Below are 21,942 nucleotides of genomic sequence, written 5' to 3' on the forward strand. Positions count from 1 at the left end.
AATAAAAAAATAAAAAAACAAGAAAAATATTTTAATTATGAATAAAAATATGCATGTGTAAAAGAAAAATAATAAAAAAAGGCAACAGATTGTTGCGTAAAGCACATAACGAAAGCACAACAAAATTGAAAAAATAGAAATTTAAAGATTCATGGAAACATTTATGATAAATTCTACAGTGTTACAACAAACAAATACCTACTAAAAGAAGTTTTGTAACCCTACCAATGTAAATTGTATGTAATAAAAAAAGTATTTATTGTGCATAACCAGTGAAGCTTAAACTAAAAAGTGTCTATAGTAAATTGAATACATATAAAATACCAATTGCATGAGTGGACATTTAAACAAATAAAAAAATTCTTACTTCCTTTCCATGTGTCCAGCGAATTAAATTTCATTTTAAACTTACGGTGGTGCGTCATCATTCGTCGTAGTCGTCCGTCTCCTACTTCCACCACATTATTATCGTTTCAACAAATATCCTGCTAATACTGTGTGTACATAACTATACTCTGTACATTCTCTTTCGTGGCCTGGTAACCTACACTACTACTACCAATATTGGATTGGCAAACAACTTTCCGCAGATTTTATTACTGTACCTTCCTTTGTTCCTCATTCCTCTCCTCTGTCCCAACATCCCAACAAAACCTTCGTTCCTCATTCGTTGTTCATCCTGTGAAAAATAAGATAGAAAGCAATTACTTTAGCGTGTTGCAATAACGGTTCCAAAAAGCAATCAATTGTAGTGGCCATGGTGCGTTTAACACGTAAAGAACGTCAGGATAAAGTAAATCTATTGGCGAGCATCAATAAAGTAAACATTGGCGATGAGGTTGAGGCGACCGATAATGGTAAGTGGGGCAACAAATGATGAGCAGCTTTTCATTTCTTTATTACGGTTGCTTTTGTTGTATTTCGTATGTGTGAGTGTGTTGATTTTATTTTGTTATGTACCCTACTGTGGGAAGGATGAGCATAATAGATTTGTCATCATGTTTGTACCTATTCGTATGTATGTAATTGTACCAAACATTTTTTTTTATTTTTAACCAGAAATTGAAATTCTGGGTCCGAATTACCGCATTTAATGCTTAAAGCTCCAAAACAAATGCAGAAGAATCATACAACAAAAAAGATTAAACCCAAATAGACCAATAAAAGTTCATCATTCAAATTATTCCAAAAAATCGTGAATGTTGAGGGCTGCCGAAGAATTCTATTCCGATCGAAAATGGAATTATTTTAGTATTAGAATTATTTTACTTTTTAACAAAGAGTAAAACGAAAATTTTTGGAATAAAACTACTTCGGTTAAATTGAATTTTGTTTAATATTATTGGGTTTTCTTCAAGTTTTAATTAACCCTTTACTTAATATTTGATTTAATAAGCAAAAAATTGCCAATTCAAAATTAAAAAATAAAATAATACCAGAATCTCAAGTCTAACGAAGGTAGAACAAAATATAATGTAAATTGAAACCATTCCGATACAAATGACAAACTCTAAAAAGACATTTTTAGAGTTTTTAACGAAGTCTTCATACTTAAAATTGAATAATTTGTTCTAAGCGGGAATTCCCGGGAAATTTCAAAATGAATCCCGATTTCCCGGTTTTTTCCTTATATCTCCGACATTTGAGGCCGATTTTGTCAATTTTAAATTTCAACCGAGCCGGAAGAATTCCCGATATATTGATATATGAATCATGTATGTAAGTTATTTGGGGGCTACGGAAAGTTGATTTCTATATACAGACGGATAGACGGACATGGCTATATCGACTTCGCTATCTATAAAGATTCAGAATATATATACTTTGTGGGGTCGGAAATGAAAAATGTAGAAATTACAAACGGAATGAAGAACTAAAATTTTTTTTCAACCTGATTTTTTTATACCCTTGCTCTCATTGCGAAGGGTATAAAAATCAGGTTGAAAAAAAATGTTGGTGAAAAAAATTTTAGTTAAAACATTTTGTTACGTTTTTACATTTTAAAAACGGCGGTTTATTTCCTTTAAATAAACCGTATTCTTTTAATTGCAAATAAAAGCAGTTTAGTAGTTTAAAATTTTAACACTATTTAGTAAAATTTATACAACAATTTAAATTAGTCACTTTGTTTTAATACACACACTTTATATTATCCACTTTATAATGTACAACAATACATTGGTAATACAGTTGATGTTAATTCTAACAGCGGCTTTGATTAACTGACTGACTGCAATTTCCTGTTACTATTTATATACACAGTGTCATCTTCTAGTAGTTTCATGAATTATCTATTTAACGGACAAAACTGGAATGTTCTATTACTAGAGCTTTTAGCAGCTTTATCATTACTAGAGCTTTTCTATTACTAGAGCTTTTAGCAGCTTTATCAGTTAATATTGTTATATGTACTTACAAACAATGTTAATAATAGAGTGATATCGACATTGTTGATAAGTAGAAGTTTCGAGCAATGCAAATGTTTAAAAACAAGCTGACTGTTGCAAGCAACCGTTAAGACCGTAAATTTCAAATCGTGAATGCAACTTCGTGACATTTTTTCAGATTTGAAGCAATTGTAGGTCCGATCAATGGTGTTTTATACGTCGTTGGAAAGGTCTTTGTCTTTTGTCTTTTGATATCATTTTTGTATATGACTTAAGGTAGGGTCACACATGACAAATATTTGACGAAAAAGACGTGACCACTAAATAAAATATATTTGAATTCTTTTATTTTTTTCAAAAACTTATTTTACTTTGGATGATTCAAAACAAACTATTTAGTTTTATTTTATTTGATGCTGTTTGATCTTAAAAAACACTTGTAAGAGTAAACACGTTAAACTAATTTGTGCTAAATAAAAGTGGTTACGCTTTTCTGAGCAAATATTTGCCATGTGTGACCCTACCTTTAGTAATTGAGATACAGATGAAAAATAGCTCAACAAATGTTTGCTTATATTTCAGCCATTTATATGCCATTTTTACTGATTTTAAATAGCAACCGAACCAGGACTATACCCGATATATTGATATATCAATAATGTTTTTAATTTTTTGGAGGCTTGGGAAAGTTTATTTCAACAGACAGAAGGGCATGGCAATATCGACTCTACTATCTATAACGATGCAGAATATATATACTTTGTCGGGTCACATATGGAAAATGTGGAAATTGCAAACGGAATGCAAACATTTGATATAAAATTGAGAAAATACAGTTTTTCAAATCATTCTTAAATTTAATTTAAATGTAAAATTCTAACCTCTATTAAGGTTTGAGAGACCTTTGAGAATTACGTTGGATATCAAATAAAAATAACATAATTTTTTAAACGTTTGACTTTGACTAATCGTATTATCTTATTAAGATAAATCTCTGATTTCATGGTATGAATAACACATTTGATTTTTTACACTTAGTGTATTTAAAAGTCGACCTCTACTTATGCATTTAGCTTTTAATCTTAAAACCATATGTGTTCCACTATTTTTGTCAGATCTACATATATGAATGTATGTATGGATGGATTTATGTATATAGTATAGAGAAATATAAACGAATAGGTCATTGTCTTATTTTTAGTAAATTTTTTAAATCTTTTGCATTTTCCGTGTGTATAAAATATTCGTTTTTCTTTTATTTTTTTAAAAACTGTTTACTCTTTTCTCTCTCTTCATTTAGATGGCTATAAACATGCAGTTGATGGCAAAAATTTGTCAGATCATTCAAGTACTGATGAAATATTCCTAAAAGGTCTCCTACTAAGTAATCCATCAACACCCAACAAGGAACTGTTGGTAAGTTATTAACACAAACCGTATTTACGTCAATTACTTTTATTACATACATTACAATTAGTTGGCTTTTCATCCATCCGTTCTTTAGGTATGGGGGGGAATGGATAATAATGTGTCATTTTGATTTTTAGTGTTTTAATTGACCCATATTTTGATTTTATGTTTTGGTATTTAATATTACGTTGGCATTGCGTGTTAATGTTTTTTGTTTTGGTTGTTTTTTGTTTATATACAGTTATTTGTTTATGTTCTGTTTACCAAGGTATTTTAAAGGGGAATTAACAAAATGTGGATAAGTGTCTGTGTAGTGTTTACGAAAAGGTGGTATTGTATGTGTGCATACAATTGGGGACATTTATTATTTGGATCTTTAGAGATTAAAATAAATGATCTCAGGTAACAGCAGCATTATGTTATGATGCAGAGTGTTGAAAAGGGAGAAGTTATTTAAACAATTGAAATAAGCGCATTTTCTTTGCAATATGTTATTAAGGCAGGACACATTTATTCCTTTATTTGTTCATTTCTGGGAGCCTGACAATATTTCTTTAAATTAAGTCTCTTTCTACTCCAGGGAAAGGCAAAACATGGGCGCCGCGTTTTTCATTTACTCTTCTCTTACGTACGTGTACAGTGTACTACTCCCATAAATGCTGCTTATATTATTTTTAGTTGATACCAAAACAATTCTCAATGGCTTCTCAAAACTTAGAGAAATGTTAAAATTTAACATAGAAAACAATTTGAAAGATGTTAAAGACATAGAGAAATACACATAGAGCGGAAACTAGAAAAAAAATCAAACCAAAAAATTACTGTTGTTTTTGTTTTCACATATTTTATTTATAGATTTTTGGTAATTATTCGAACTTTTTTATACAGTGGGACCTCGATTATCCGTATTGGTCGGGACCGTAAGCATTCTGTATAATCAATTTTCCCGGTTAATTGAGTACCAATTTTGAGTAGTTTTTTAATACATATTGTTGTAATTACATAATTATATCAGTAATAATAAAATTATTTAAGGATTTAATTAAATTTCGGACATATGCCTACACCCCTTCATTTTCTGGACAGAGTAAGTTATTCTACGCATTTCTCAAAACTGCAGAATTAATAGCGTTCCAAGCATTATTAATTGAGAACAGTGCTTTCTTGAATTCTTCTCTGTTGATTGACGTAACAAGTTTTTACACTAGAGTTCTTCGATAATGACATTTAAAGCCCCATATTGCACCCTGACCCATCGGAAAGACATCACATTTGGTGGGAAAAATTTCACAGTAATGTTTTCATTGTTGAGTTTTTCCATTGATATGTTGAGTTTTTCCATTGATTTTCCATTGATGGCAGCTATATAATCATTTTTCTCCTGCAGCATTAAGGTTGTGAATTCCATATCGTTTTTTTGTTTAATTTTGAGTGGAATATTTTAGCCTTTTCATCACTATTAATCCAGAAATTGGAGTTCGTTCTTTCAGGAAAGATCGAAAGCCAATAACAGAATCACTTTCTACACAAAACTTTAAAAGTCGAGGTAACTCCCCTTTTCGATTTATTCACATTGTGTTTGATTGTTCAAAAATAATCGAAAAAAAATGTTGCTTATAATCCCGGATAATCGAGTTAATTACGATTAATCGATGCAAAAAAGTTGAAATCGATCCAAAAATATTTTATTTTTCTTTCCCGGATAATTGATGTTGCCGGTTAATCGAATCACGGATAATCGAGGCCTCACTGTATATATAATTTGAAAGTAAATTTTTTAATTAGGCTTAAGTTCATTTTTATTATAATTTATTTGTAATAATTCAAAGAATATCACTGAATACTAAAATTTTAGACAATTGGCAAATTGGAATGCATTTTCTACCCTGCCAAGGGCGTCATCAACAATCTTCATTTGGAGTTTAAGTTGATTAAAAAAACATTTGAGCATTTTAATTTTCTTGATTTGATATTATATTGAGGCCTAACCTCCCCGTTTTGTATAGAAGACTATAATTCTCAAATGTTTATCAAACCGTACTCAAACGATTGACATTTGAGAATAGCTCAAATTGAGATTAAGATCCCCTTTTTGTCGACAATGCTATTATCATAGAGAATTACACAAATAGAGAACTATAAATAAGGCAGAAACACTCCTGTCAAAGACCTAACTCAGTTGTCAAAACCCTAAGTGGTAAGAATGTATTAGTAAATAAAACTATGTGAAAACAAAAACAACACACGTGTGATTATTTTTAGTAATATTTTTGTTTGAGTTTTTTTCTAGTTCCCGCTCTATATCTGTTCCTCTATGATTACACATAGAACGGAAACTCAGATAACAAAATTACTCAATATAATCACACATAGGAGTGTTGTTTTTGTTTTCACATAGTTTTTTCTACTAATACATTTTCACAACTTAGGTTTCCGACAACTGAGTTAGGTCTTTGACAGCAGAGTTTCCGATGTATTTATAGTAAAAAATCTATATAAAAACAAATACAACATTTGTATGTGTTTGAGTAAATTTTTTGTATGTGTTTTTTTCTAGTTTCCTCTCTATGTGTATTTCTCTAAACCTATTAATCTCGAATGTTTATCAAATCATTCTCAAACGATTCACATTTGAGAAAAGATTTGTTTTCAAATAATTCTCAATTTAATATCAAACCTGAATGTTAGCTAAGGAGTCAGGTTTGTCTGCAATACTTATCTATTAAAAAACAGAACATGCCACATTAGTAGTGTTGCATTAAACGAATTTTCCGATAGCACAATCTCCAATTTGATTCTTTTTAACGAATTTGAGTGCCCAAAACTGGTTAAAATTATCCCATTTTAATATTACAGGGTAACATTGTGATATATTTCTCTCATGAAATAGTTAAAGCCGATATCTATAAGGGCTACTTGTATTGCATAAATTCAAATGTGAAATTAAAAACCACTGTTTACGTATGAGACACCTTTGAGAATTATAATTGATACCAAATGAAAATAACATAACTTATCGATTCCAGGGAAATTCACGTAGGAAAATAGAAAATAAAAATTTAGAAATGTTTGTACTTTCTCATTTACTAATCCAAACATTTGATAAATCTCTCAATTACCTTGACAAGTCACGTTCTATTAAGGATATTAAAAAATTATTCATGCATTCGCATTTGTCAACATACCGTCATCATCAAATTTTCGTAATTAAGGGTGTTTACTTAATCAAAATAAATTCGAATTAATGAACACAAATATTAGTCATTTAGTTTTGCTAAAACGAATAAAATGTATAATAATTTAACCACACACATGACAGGTTACATTAGAAAACTAATATTTCAAAACAAACATACAAGTACAATTTGAACGTTTGGCGACAAAAACACAAAATTGCATAGATATGAACTAGAACTTGGAAAATGGGAGTGAAAAATCTAAAGATTATGACGTTAAACGAGTGTTATTCTCAAGATATTATAATTAATACATCCATCTTTTTCTCAAAGAACAATTATAATTTTTAATGTTGGAACCATAGGGTAACATAGAGACGAGACGTAATTGTCAAAAACCTAAGTCTGTTGTCAAAAACCTATCTCTCGCAACAACAAAATACATGCTAGTCAATGTATTTTGTTGTTGTATCAAACATATTTTTTGTTGTATTTTTGTTTGACAAATCGTAGTGTCTCGTCTCTATGTATAATTCTCTATGGTTGGAACTGTGTATTGAAATTTTTGACATTAGGCTATCCACAGTTAAATTTTATGTTTCTACACAAATATATAGAGGCATATTTTATTAATTTTAATGTCATATTTTGATTTTTTTCAGGCATATTTTGCATAAAATCTGCCCCCTACAAATAAGTATTTGCATAATTATACCAGTTTTTGACCTATCGTCTTAATTGTAATCACAGCTAAATGATTTCTTTATTCCTCTTAGATAGCAGACATATATGTAACACGTAATAGTTATTAATGGAAAATTGTGTCCATAATTTACATAAGAAAACACTAGACCAAATTAATTTTAGGCATGTTTTTATTGGCGTGGTTTGCACGAAACTAGCAAAACAATCGTGAAAATAATATCACGCATATTATAAGAATAGCGTGACCTTTGAAATAAAACTACAATATATTGTTCAGAGTGAAAGTATACATTTTGAAGAACACTTTTACAAGTTTAAGCATTAATTAACATAAATAGATTTTGTCGCAGAGATTAGAATAGCAACAAAATTAGAATAGATTCAATAAATCATGGTGTCGCCACATTCTAGTAATCTTCTAGTGCACCACCACCACCAGTGGCATGTGAATAAAACAAAAGCTTTTGAATTGTTTAAAGTACAAATAAGTTTATTCATCAGATACATTATTGTCATATGCATGCATGTGTTATGTAAAAAAGCTTTATATTTATTACAATACATTGTAAAAGCTTTCAGAGCACAAAAACATCGATATCTTAGTATTGAAGTTGAGGTATATAGAAAACGTTAAAAATAAGTGTTATTTTAAATGAAACCGGTTTTTTTTGGGGAAATACTAATAGCCAAAACAAACATAAGAAAGATACACAGATACTACATATTACGTTAGAGTCTTTCATGCAACACTTGTATGCATTTTAGCATAAATACACAATTTATTCATGAGTTTAAACTTAAACCTGTTTAGGGTTATTCGAAGTTATTTGTGAGCCAACATTTTGTTTATTTTATAGAGTATTTTAAAAGTTTATGGTATTTGGAATTCTATGAAATGAAGAAAGTAAAAGCTACCAGTTTTTGGTTTGACTAACCTAATTAAAAATTTAACATTTCACATCAAGAACATTTTGACTGCCCATCATACGTAGTTTATAAAGTGAAACCCAATTCATCAGGAATTTAAGATATGATCGCATAGCCGAAGAAGTTTTTAGTTAAACGGAAGTAGTACCAACTCTTTTACCAAAATTGTGTAATTTCAGCATGACTTAGTAAATATTTCAATAACGTTCATATTTTGCATTGAAGTTTAAATTTACTTTTATCTTACTATAAATAATACAATAAACCTGATTTTATAAAGAACTTTTAATCTCGCTTATAAACACGTTTCTAAAAACTTTATATTTTATATTTATGTATAGAATGTTTATAAATAAAATGGATATTACATAATTTTACTCATCTTTTTGTGTTAGAAATTAAATATTAAAAACCTTGAACAGTGTTTATGATTAATTGATCTAAAATTATGCTACAAGTTACAGGTTAATATTTTGCTTCAATCATTGGGTTTTTGTACTGACAACAGATCTACGATAATGTTTGTTTTCTATATTTGTGGTCTTCCATTTTGTGATGGTCTTTACTCATCTTCTGTTATCAAACTTTAGCACGATGTCTCATAAGAATCTTTCATTAGTAGAGTCTACTATTATAGGTATGAACAAGATCCATTAAAAGCTCACTAAAATTGCAACACATGATCCATGATATACAGCCTCAAAGATCATGAAAATCATTAGAGTCTGACTTAAATCTTTTTTTTGCTGAACAGTATCTATTATTCAGCCCAATCTCCAACAAACCGAAACTTTTAAATTTTAATCGATGGATAGATTTTAGGATTTTCATTATCTTAAAAAATCAAACAATTTGTGGTGTTTACTCATTTTTGAGGCTGTGTGTATACATTAGGATGGGCCGGTTTGTAAGGACAAACATTTTTCGATATTGTGCCATCGATTTTTCGATAGCTTTTGGCATGAGGAAAAAAATTTTACACTACGACATATCAAAAAAATCATTTTCAAGGCGCCCAAATTTCAGAAAAAGTCTAAAAATGTTCCTCATGCCAAAAGCAATCGAAAAATCGATGGCAAAATATAGATTGCTAAATCGACACACCCTAATGTATATATTATTTTTTGGGGTAGTTCAAGAGAAAATGGCAATGGTTTGTTATATATTTTTAGAAAACTGATGCCATGCTAATGAATTCTTTCAATCATTGAAAAACGTTAAATCCAACGGACATTATTAGAACATCAAGGGCTTTTGTTTTTACAATACCCATTACCGCAAATGAAGTAACGTGCAGATTAATAGAATGAATGTAACTATTTCTGTACCCCTAAATTAATAATTAGTGAAATCTCATTTACTACAATTGTATAGTGCTATGAATTATAAAAAATGCTGTATATATTGAGAATAGTTACTACCGATGCCAAAAGCAATATACCCCCTATACATACATATATACGCCTCCCCCGCGTCATTTTAGCGCATGTAACGAATTTCAAAAACGACCTTTACAAATACCACTGGCAGTGGCTAAATTTTTGGAGTCCATATATTTTACAAGTATGTAACATTAAATTGCTATTGACCGATAACGCCCTTTGATGTACAATTAGCAACTTTCCAACATAAATGATATTAACCGGCATGATATAAAGTTTGGCTTAAGGACTGAGTAGCTTCGAAAAGTACTGATTTAGTACTTATTAATATCTGCTAAAACATGTTTAAAGCAGAATGACACGGAGATTTTATCGGATATACGGATATATGCCGATGGGCAGCCTTGAAATCATATAGACATCCAATCTGGTACTGAAATGTCGGTCATCTTTTAATGAGATTTCGAGACATTCTGAAGAGTGACTATAATGGACATTCGGAAACCAAAATTTTTCCCGATATTATAAATTTTGTTGCATAATTTGCTGTTTCCGAAGCGTATTATCCAATTACGTATGATCTTTGATTTAATTTTCGTTTAATACAGTTACTATTTCAGCAGTTCAACTGCAATTTTCGTTTCTGTCATTTATATAGTACACGGTGAATGAAAGTTTTTTTTTTGCTTCTAGAATTTGCGTTTAGATCCGTAAATGTCGATGTTGAATTAAAAAAAATGTAGCATAAACAACAAGTTAAGGACAAAAAGTTAAAGCTCAAGACCAAGTTTAACCTCGCTCCCGTATGACCCGAGTCACACTCGTGTCAATGTCAATTCAGTGACTGCTGCATCGTAATTATACTCAGCGGCCGGGTCGATTTGTATGGACGATCAAAATGTAAAAATCGTATAGCAGAAACGCATTCTACGGAAAATTCTAAGAAAGTTTCCTCAAGAAACCATAGGTCTAAAATCAAATTCTATCTTGCGCATTTCGTATTTTATCCAACAAAAAAAATATTGAAAACAAGGTAGAACGGTATATTCGGCTTTGCCGAATCTTAAATACCCTACACCAGCATACATATTTTTTAGGTTGATATATATGGGAGCTATAACCAATTATAGGCCGATCATCATAGAATTAGTTATAGCGATTTTGGTATATATGGGGATTATTTATGACGAATTTCAACTTAATAGCGATATTTATAAGAAATTTATGCTAATTTAAGTGATTTTTGGAAGTGAACTTTATATGGGGATATGGTCAAATATGGGCCGATCCAAAAAAAATTTAGTGTTGTGATTTCTTTTAGCACGAAACTTATTTTTTCTGAATTTTGTATGGATACTGCAATTCTGAAGGCATTTATAGACCATAGAACCATATTTCGGGAAGAAATTTGTATGCGGGCTAGGAGAAATCATGAACCGATTCTTATAATTTTCACCAGAGTTAGTCCTCATTCACCACTTGTGGTGGTGGAGGGTATAAAAATATGTATTGAAATATTATTGGATAAAAGTCAAAATGCGCAAGATAGGATTTGATTTTAGACCTATGGTTTCATGAGTGCACAGAGAAAACTGATTCATGTTCACAACCGAATATGTCGCCAATCGAATTTTGTCGGTTGCACGTACTATCACAAAATTCGATTGGCATGACTGAATATATGGTAGCTGTGTTATTCTCTTGCTGAATTAATGGTAGACTCAACTGTTTAAAATAATATAATTCGGTAGTAAGGACAGAATATGTTAGTGGTGATAATTACGATTTTTTCTAGCACATGATTTAAGTTAAGGACGTTTCTAACTTTTCTCCCATTTATTGATAAAAGTAGAATGTGTTTATTCTTAAAATATGTACAAAATCTTAATATATAAAGGAAAAGTGTGTAATTAACATTGCAATATTTTCACTTATTTGAAATTTTTAAAATGGTAGTGGCTATTTGACATATTTTCTTGTTTAGATTGAGGCTGATTTAGAACTTGAATAATCTTGACATTTCTGTGTCTGTAAATAAAATGAGTGAAATAATTCATTCAGGAAAACAATGTGAGAACAAAAGATTAACATACATTTTAAAACCCAGAAAAATGTATCGGTGTTTTGTTGACGAGTTCAAGATAGCGTGGATATTTTCTATTGCGAAAGAACTATCGACGGTCATAGGCTGACTCCTCGCAACTAACTTCCAAGATGAGATATAGTGCTAAACGATTCCTTATCATACAGATGTGATTGTTGTTATGAAACCTAAAAAAATATTTGAACACGTCTTTAATGAATAGTTTAATATAAATCCAATAAACTCACACTTTAATGTAAATCTCCTAATGCTCATTTGTTAAGTTAAAAAAATTAGTAGATCTTTGTTTTGTTTAAATTTGCAAAATTAAAAATATTTTAGACAAAATAAATTATTTTGTGAATTTCAACTTATTTTATACAAGCTAAATGTTTTGTCAAAAATTTCTACCAATAGAAATTTTTCTTTCGGTTGAGAACACCGAATTTGAATTTTTCATATCGTAATCGAATTTTTCGATTACAACCACTAATATTTGGGGATTGAACGAATATTGCTGAATTTAAATTAGTCATGGTAGACGAATTAATAACTAAAATTTTAGAAAACATTAAGATGGTTAAGATAACTAACATTAGTATTGTCAGAACAATAATTCGATTGAAATTGTATTTTTACAATTCCTATCATAGAAAATCTATTGAAATTATAGTTTTTTAATTATGATATCTTAATTTCAGTTCATCTTATTAAATATTTAAAATGGGAACTGATTTCCAATCAAACTCTTTTCTGTGTGTGCCATACAATATTATCAAAACCTTTTATCCACAGCTGGAATTTTAAATCTCTTTTTACTCAGTAATAATAATTTGGGCACCATAACACCACGTTTGGTTTATCATACAGCGCTAGTTCTTACGTCTGTGGCGATGAAAATTTAACTTTGGCGACATGGCGATAAGTAATTGGTTTTATTTTCTTCAAATGACTTTAACATCTTTTCATATTTATATGAAAATAGCTTTATTCACCTTTATTCAGTTTCGATGAAGGTTAAAAAAGATCTGACACCCCTGGTTCATAGGTTCTGAATCTGCAGTTGTGCAGTTGTGTCTGTCTGACTTTATTTATTTTAAAGAACAAAAGTTTTCTTTCCAAGCATATTTATATTTCTATTTAAGAAGCAAAGTTTGCAGTAGAAATTCCAAAATAACTATGTAGTTGATTTAAGCTAAGCGAATCTTTTCGAATATACCAAGAATTTATAACATGAAAATCAGCCGGAAAAGGTTAGTGATACTAATTGCCAATAGGTGATTAAGTTAATGTCAATATATTAACCACAGTTTACATCCCGCTAATATTGTTGTCCAGGTTTGATAATGTGCGGAGTAACCTTCGATCTCTCAAATTTATAATAATAACACGAATAAGATCTCTGAAGATGTTAAGAAATAACTTTGAAAGACTAATAGCTACTTTAGGATACACTATCTATATACATATGTAGCATTAATTACTGTATTAAAAGCTTAAAATGTCATAAATTTTTAGATTCTTGTTTTGACACTGATTGACTATTTATACATTTATAACTCTGTGGATACATTTGCACCGAAATATTTATAATACATTTTATAAATATTGCATGTGACATATGAAAACTTACCAAGTGTTTACTAACTTTTTAAACTAAAAACGACCTACATACATGTACTTATAACCCCATCATTTTCAACCCCATAATTATTAAATGCTACACATAAAACTGACACTACAATTAAAAAACTACATTTGCATGCTAAACAAGCATTAGCTTTTCGTACAGTGTAAAACATTTCCCCTCTATTTTGTTCGCCTTAAGTGAATTCGTCGCCACAATAAGTTCGAAAACTTAGTAAAATCATTTCCAATTATTTTAGCTTGTGCACACAAGCTAACTCGCTAGCTGTGTGGATACAAGCTAGTCTCCACTCGTGAGACTAAAACATTCCACTAGTTTGATTTGCTTTGGTTGGGGTTTGGTCGTTTGAATACTCATGTTTTCAAGTTAGTAACATTTGGACTGTGTTTAGGTAAGGTACGAGTACAAAACTTGAAAGACTTTAAAAAGGCAAACAACGGGCGGTTGCCATAAAGAAACGAGTGAATAAACAAATTTAAGAGAATGGCTTAAAGTTTTGAATACTCTCTTTTTTTGGGGGGAATAATATGGCTTAAAGTAGTTTGTGTGTGTGGATTTGAGAGCGTTTTTTTGAGATCTCTAAAATATTGCAACGAACTTAAACTCCCGCTTTATTCATGCGAGTATTCAACAGTTTTATTTTTCTGTGTTTGTGTGTTTTTTTCGTCTCTAACTTTAAAAGTTAAGATTCTTAATTAATGAGTGTCGCTTTTCGAAATTTGAGGTGTATATTTCTGTAACCATATAGTCAATCAGTTCAAGTTTTTCCGTCGAAGCGAATACAATCGAAAGTTTTCATTCAATAAACGAGTGCAACTAAAAGAAAATAAATTTGCAGTGTAAATTGAAAAAAAAGTAATACTAATACCTATAAACCAAAAGAAAATCAATATTAATTATAAACCAAAAGAATTCAAGCAATTTGTGTCCATCAATTTCGAGTGCTACCTTGGTGATTTTTAATTCGTTACTTTTAAACAAATTACTATAGTGCCCTAAACAAAACCTTACTGTAATACAAAAAAAAGAAAAGAAAAAATAATGTAAAACAACTATTAAGTTAAAAAACCACTTTTCGTTTAAAGACGATGACGTATCTATCCATATCTGTATAAAATGTTGTATGTATGACTGAATGAATGTTTTGTTTAGACTCTTTTTTCCTTTTAACTGTTTTTCGTCGTGTGCTTGTACTCGTTATTGTTGGTATCAAAAGAATAACAGCTAAACAACAATAACAACCACAAAAACATTTGTGTACAAAAAGTCTGTTTTGAAAAAAGTCCACTAAGACTTAAATGGAGAATTTTATTGTAGTGTTTGTTGTATTTGACATTGTTATTATAATTGTGTAATATTATTTATATTTTATTTTTTGTTGTTTACTACAAATTTATCTTGGCTCTCTCTTTATTTTATTTCTTGCTCTCTCTATATTCAATGCTCCCTCACTTTTATTATTGTATGTGTTTCTCTTTTTTTTTAAACCACGACTTGGTCAACTCAAGCTTTTATGTCTTTTTGGGAGTGGTCCCCCAAAAAATAAGTAATTTTCTTAATAATACTTATTTATTTTAAACAAAATAATCATGTTTTTCTTAGTGAACAATTTACAAATAAATGTTAAATAAACACCTGCATTTACTGAAAAGGTATTTATTGTGATTTGTTTAATTATATAATTATAAATTCAACAACAATCGTCTTTTTGTTCAAGAAATTTGTGAAGCTCGTGATAATTTTTTGTAAAATAATGATGTATAAAAATTTTATAATTTTCGAATTCGCCACACATTAGTTGGGTATTCCCAGTTTCATAAGAGTATAATAGGTTGGTCTTTCCATGTGCAACAATTGGAAGCATTAGACAAAATGTTGAATTGAAGATATTCTCGAATTATCAGTTTGTATGTGAAATTAAGAGAATTTCATAATTTTTTTCCTGGATTATTAATACAAATTGATTTAAGTCTTAATAATAAGAAAATATTCGGATAATTTTTGGAATCCAAGAAATTTGTCATCAAAATATAAAAGAAATGTCGAAAGAATATACGTTTTTAAAATTCTTTGGAATGGTTTTCTTTCGTCATCGATTAACTGGAAGCTTGAAATTAAATTGTCAGCTTAGACACTCTATAAATAGTTACTAAACTAACTGAACTTGTTCTGTATTGGATATTATTGGATTAAATATAATTATGTACCAGGAAAACCTGGGACCGAGTAAAATTGATCGCAATTTTCTTATTTGAGGTTTTGTCATTCGATATCGAGCAAGAAATTTAATACATTTTATTAGAATTTCGATATCCAAATAATTGTTTGATATGATAGCTCATTCGATCACGAACTAGTTCTATAATGAATGCGTATGGCCAGTACTAGTTCTAGTGTGGAGTTGCGAGCAAAAAAGTTTTGTTTGATATTGTCACTACCTGAACTGGTACTAAAGAATCATTCCAAGTAACCAGTTCTTTCATAAATGATTTTTGTTTCAAATTCTCACCTTCTAGAGAAACTTTTACGAGCAAACATACATTTAAAAACATATTGGAACTACATAGTTTCAAGAGGCAGATTGAATTACCTCATTTATACTTAATAGATTTTTGAATTCATTCAGCGGGCATTGCATATTGGACACATATTGAAGAATTCTGTAAGAAATTTAGTACATTTTATTAGAATTTCGATATCGAAATACATAATTGTTCGATCACGAATGCGGTAATTCGGCCCTGTATTAGTTCTACAAATAGTTCTGTAATGCATGCATATAGCCAGTACTCGTTCTAGTGTTTTGTTTGAAATTATCAGTACCAGAATTGGTACTAAAGGATGGTTCCGAGTAACTAGTTCTTTAATAATTGATTTTTGTTTGAAATTATCACCTTCGGAGCTAGTTCTAGAGAAACTTTTCCGAGGAAACATACATACTTAAAAACTGATGTCTGATTGAAATTGTCTGTTTTTTGCCTTATTTATTGAATTACCTTAACAAATTGCTAACTACATATATTTTTGAATTCATTAAGAATTCATATTTGAGAATTCTATTAAAATGATTTTGTAAAAAAACTCGTTTCTCTAGTCTAGAACCAATGTAAACTAGTGCCAAAGAATTAGTTCCTTAAAAACTATTCCAGAAGTAGTTGCGACATCACTAGTTCCAAGGCTGTAATTAAAGAATCTGAAGTGGTTCTGATTATACTCGTTCTAGAACTGGTTATTTTAGAACAAGTTCTGTAAATGTTCCTGAGACCGAATCACCGTATTCGATATCGAGTAAAACTGATCGTAATTTTCTTATTTGAGATCATGACATTCGATATCAAGAAAGAAATTTAGTACAATTTTTTATAATTTCGATAACGAAATATTTTTTTATTCGATTACGAATGCGTATCATGGGACTATTGCAATTAAAACAATTGATATAAATTTCTCGCATGGGTTTAAAGAAATGTATGTATAAAGGACTTATGAAATTAAAAATCACTATATTATTTGAAAGCGTTTAAACAGTTCCTTGGTTTGTGTTCCCATACTCCCGTATCATGATTCATAATTTGTTGCTCAGTGTTTTTAATCATTTTGTTAACGCGTACTAAATCGAAATAATTAATCTGATTGAGCAGTTGTTTATCTTCTCGAAACGAAATTTCTTTGTTCATTAAGAATAAACAAACTTTTGTGACTTTTGTAACGTATTTTTCTGGCAGTATTTAGAATGATTAAGCTAAATCTTCTCTTGCTCTCTGAGTAATGACTGATCGATAAAAGTTAATTAAAATTAATAATATTTATAAAAGTGGAAATAAAACTGTAAACATGCAGACTACAAATAAATAATCTGCACGATTTATTTAACAATGTTTTAATGTTAACCAATTATCGTGATGGTAAACTTTAGCAGTTATCCTAGATTTGCAACATATGCAAGGTTTGTAGGGATAGTTTGCAACGAAGAGTGATTTCCGCTTTTATTAAAAAAAAAACAGTTGATTAAATGAAAACTGAATAACGTATAAAGACTGCCAATCACTTACATATATGACAACTAGAGAGCCAAAAACCTAATTCTTTTGTCAAAAACCTAATTCATGAGAATGTATTGCTATGTATTTTGTTATTGTATATGCGTGAAAAGAGAGTAATTTTGTTTAATGTTTTTCTTTGACATTTCTCTCCTCTTCTTCCGTTCTATATATTTATTCTAAGGCCAAGCTTATTTCGCATGTTTATCTGTACCCTGTCGATCTGTTAATAACTATAAATTTTTCTTCGGAATAACAAAACTTTTCAAGAACTGTTTCACTCATTGATCGGTTTTTATAATTTCATAGATTCTATGGTTTATTTATAATTACACAGAGAAAACTGATTCGTGATAGCAACCGAATTTGTTGCCAATCGAATGATTCTACCTTAGTGACTGAATTTTACAATTGTGGCTATAGAATTTTAAAAAAGGTAACAAAAGTTTGGTTGCATTAATCGAAATTCTTTGTCAACTGTATTTCTGTTGATAGAACCGAAAAATTCTATGTGTACAACCGAATCATTCGATTGGCAACAAATTCGGTTGCTATCACGAATCTGTATTCTCTGTGTAAAATTGCAAAACTCCACAGGTTATATTAGATTCCTGAAAACATAGTATCAATCATCTGACTGGAAGTCAGTTTGCTTTTGGTACCGCGAAATTGTAAATATTTCACCGATCAGCCACTACTAAAGGGATCTTGCACAAAACTGACCAATCTTGGTTAGACAAGGTAGATAGCAAGGGTGACAAGGGTTATATGTCGAAAGTTATTCAAGGTTGGTACTGAAATACTTTAGGTATGGAGAGGAGTCACTTTTCGAAAGTAAATGGAACGATGAAGAAGGAAACCATATAATATATACCCGTCATTGTCCAAGGTTACAATGTACCAGATTTTAATGATTAAGACAATAGTTCCTCGATGGCCTGGAGGATATTACGAGGAAAAATCCATATTTAACAGACGTGCAAAATTGCTGTCAGATCTGTGGAGGAAGTATAAATATTCACTGAGTCCGTAGATAATGTTAACTTAACGAATTATTTGCAAGTAAAATTATCATTAACTGCATAAATTTGAAAGAGTACAATCTATTCCAAATAAGTAATTTTAATCTCGCCTCGTTAAAAGAATTTTTAAGTATTTCACTTTGACTGTCAAAAACAGTTGTATTTGCTGGTTATCTAGGTTATCCAGGTCTTAACTGGAACTGAAAGTGAATAAGCCAATTTGTTTACATTTTGATAATTTTAACGAGTTTTGTTTAGATTTGTATTTTGTTCATCTGAATCGATCGCGTTCTTCCACTGTTGGCTATGTGTGTCGACCACTGTTTTAGACACTCTGTGACATGACTTAAAAATGCGTTATTTTTCAAATGTTTAGCTTAAATTTTGAAACATTTGTACAATATAAATTTATTCAAAGTATTGGTCATTGTTAGCTCATCTTTTGAGGCCAAGAACGATTCAAGCTAATTTCGGATACTCTGTTCCAAAGAGAAGTGTATCCCAGAGATAGTGTACTTAATCGATCGAAATAATTAGTAATCGGACGGGGCAAGGTCTGGACTATAAGGTGAGTGAGGCGAAACTTCCCAACCACTTCATTATAAATAACAGGTCATGTCTGATCGCATATTCTGGGCGTTTTGCGTTCGGAACAGATGATGGTCTGGTCAGATTTCAGCAGGTCATAATAGGTAGGACTCCCACCAAATACCTAAGCACCATGGATATTTGGCTTTCGTGTCGATTCGGATGGGCTTCAAGTATGATCTCTAACGCTTCGTTTTATCGTAATGGATCCATTTTTCATCGCAAGTAATGATTCGGACATGCAAAATCGTCTTTCAAGTTCTCTGGGCTTCAATTCGTATGGTATGCATCCTACTGCACGCAAACGTTTTGAAATTGCTGCTTGATTAGCTGCCAATGATTTTACAAGCTCTTCTTGAGTTTAACAACAATCTCCGTGGAGAAATGCAATTCTTGGTCTTCAAACTTTTTTAAAATTAAAGAAATAAAGCAAAACTTTCAGCATATGACACATTGTTAGCGCAAAATTCGACATTTTCGAATCAAAAAAACTTTATTGTTTAAATTATAATGTGCAATGCCGATTTCCACTACTTTAATACGAACCAGGATTATACCTGATATCAGTCATGTTTGTAACTTATTTGGGGGCATCGGGAAGTTAATTTCAACAAACAGACAGATAACGACTCCACTATTTATGACGATCCAAAATATATATACTTTACGGGGTCGTAAATTTGAAGTCTAGAAATTTTAAATGGAGTGAAAAACATATATATGCCCTTACCACTCATGGCGAAGTGGAGTGTACTTACGATTCGTCTGAACCCAACTTTAACACCCCAACTTGTTTATTGATTATTGTTTTCTTTGGAATTCGCCACACATTTGTTGTGATTTTTTTTTGTCTGTTAACTTTTATTTCGCTCCCCTCTACATGTTTTAAATGCCATATTAACTGTTGATATTTAACCATATTTATTGTAATACTTTGCCATATTAACAATAAAAAAATAAACATAAATTTTTTTACACATTCGCATATAAATGGTCACTATGAAAAGAGGTTAAAGCCCTTTTAGTTTTTATTTTTTTTAGTTTTGTTATTGTGTGTAGTAAGTAATTTTTTGCAAATATGTATAAATTTTATTCGCAGTAAATAAAAATAACAAAAGTAAATTGTTTTGGTGGGGCTTCACTTAAAGATTGTTTTTCATGTGTTATTTATCTTTAAGATTGTGTTTTCTTATTTTTGTTTTTGTTATTTTATAAAGTGTAGTTAACTTGAAAACTACATTACATACTACATATATTGCAGTGTAATTTATATGTGAAAACCGTAAAGAAAAATTAACACAATGCGACTTTCTTTCTTTAGGGAAAATTAATGTAATGAATTCTTCGAGTATATATGTAATTTGTATTATTTTGTTATTTGGTGTATCATCTATCAGTTAGTCGATCGTGTGATAGTACAAGTATGTGTAATTATATTTTTTAAAAATATGAATTTCTAGGTGTTTCTTGTTGTAGAGATATGTATATTTTAGATGACAATTTTTACTCTAAAATTGTAAAATAAAAAAATTAAATTTTTTAAAGCATTTCTTATAAATACCCTGCATTTCACTTCAATATTATATTTTCGATTGCTCTGCTGAAAGCTTACTTATATGGATTTCTGATTTTTATACCCTTCACCATTTTGTCATTCCGTTGTCATGTCCATCTGTATGTTGATTAACTTTCCGTAGCCCCCAAATAACCAACATATGTATATGATTCATAAATCAATATATCGGGAATTCTTCCTGCTCGGATGCTATTTAAAATCGACGAATCGGCCCACAAATGGCTGATATATAAGGTAAAAACCGGGATAACCTCGATTTTTGGCCTATTTTTGATCTATATATGGATTACTAAGTCATTAATATAGACAATATGGATATCTAATGATAGATATTTCAAAGTCCATTGCAACGATGTATATAAGGCTATAGTAAGTTGGACCTACAATGGGTCAAAATCGGGAAAAATATTTTTTAACTCGTTGTTATAAATTTTTTTTCAATAAAATTTAAAAAAAAATTTTTCAATAAAATTTAAAAATTTTTTTTTTAAAAAATTGAAAATAAATTAAATAAAAAATTTAAAAACAAAATCAAATTTTGTTTACCTAAAAATATTTAAATATTTCATTATACCCTAAAAATATTTAAATTAGAATCACTTTCTGAGTCGAAAAATTGTCTGTCCATGTAAACCTTGTGCGCAGAGTACAGGTCGCAATTTTGAAGATATTTCGATCAAATTTGGTACATATTATTTTTTCGGCTCAAGGACCAAGCCTATTGAAACTCTCTGAAATCGGTCCGTTATTTCACCTAGCCCCCATACAAATGTCCTCCCGAAATTGTACTTTATCGGTCATAAATGTTTAATTTATATATGTATCTCCACAAATTCCGCTCCAAATAAGTTTTATATACACAAAATTCATGTCACCAAATTTTGTTACGATCGGTCCATAATTAGTCATAGCTCCCATATAGACCCGCTTCCGAAAATCACTTTAACGTGCATAAATCGCTTAAAAATGTTGGTATACTCACAAATCCTATAGAAAAT

At 30.1% G+C, this 21,942-nt stretch overlaps 1 protein-coding gene across 1 annotated transcript in view; it reads left to right on the top strand.

The window, feature by feature from the left end:
• The first annotated feature begins 670 nt into the window (after positions 1-670).
• Positions 671-21,942, top strand: part of vari (MAGUK p55 subfamily member vari) — a 35,221-nt gene continuing 13,949 nt past the window's right edge. Inside the window, exons 1-2 of the mRNA XM_065500826.1 lie at positions 671-857; positions 3,688-3,803. Coding sequence (XP_065356898.1) covers positions 758-857; positions 3,688-3,803 — 216 coding nt within the window. The 5' untranslated portion in view covers positions 671-757. The remainder of the gene's footprint in view (positions 858-3,687; positions 3,804-21,942) is intronic.

This window comes from Calliphora vicina, chromosome 2 (genome assembly GCF_958450345.1).
Source record: "Calliphora vicina chromosome 2, idCalVici1.1, whole genome shotgun sequence".
Taxonomy (NCBI): Eukaryota; Metazoa; Arthropoda; class Insecta; order Diptera; family Calliphoridae; genus Calliphora; species Calliphora vicina.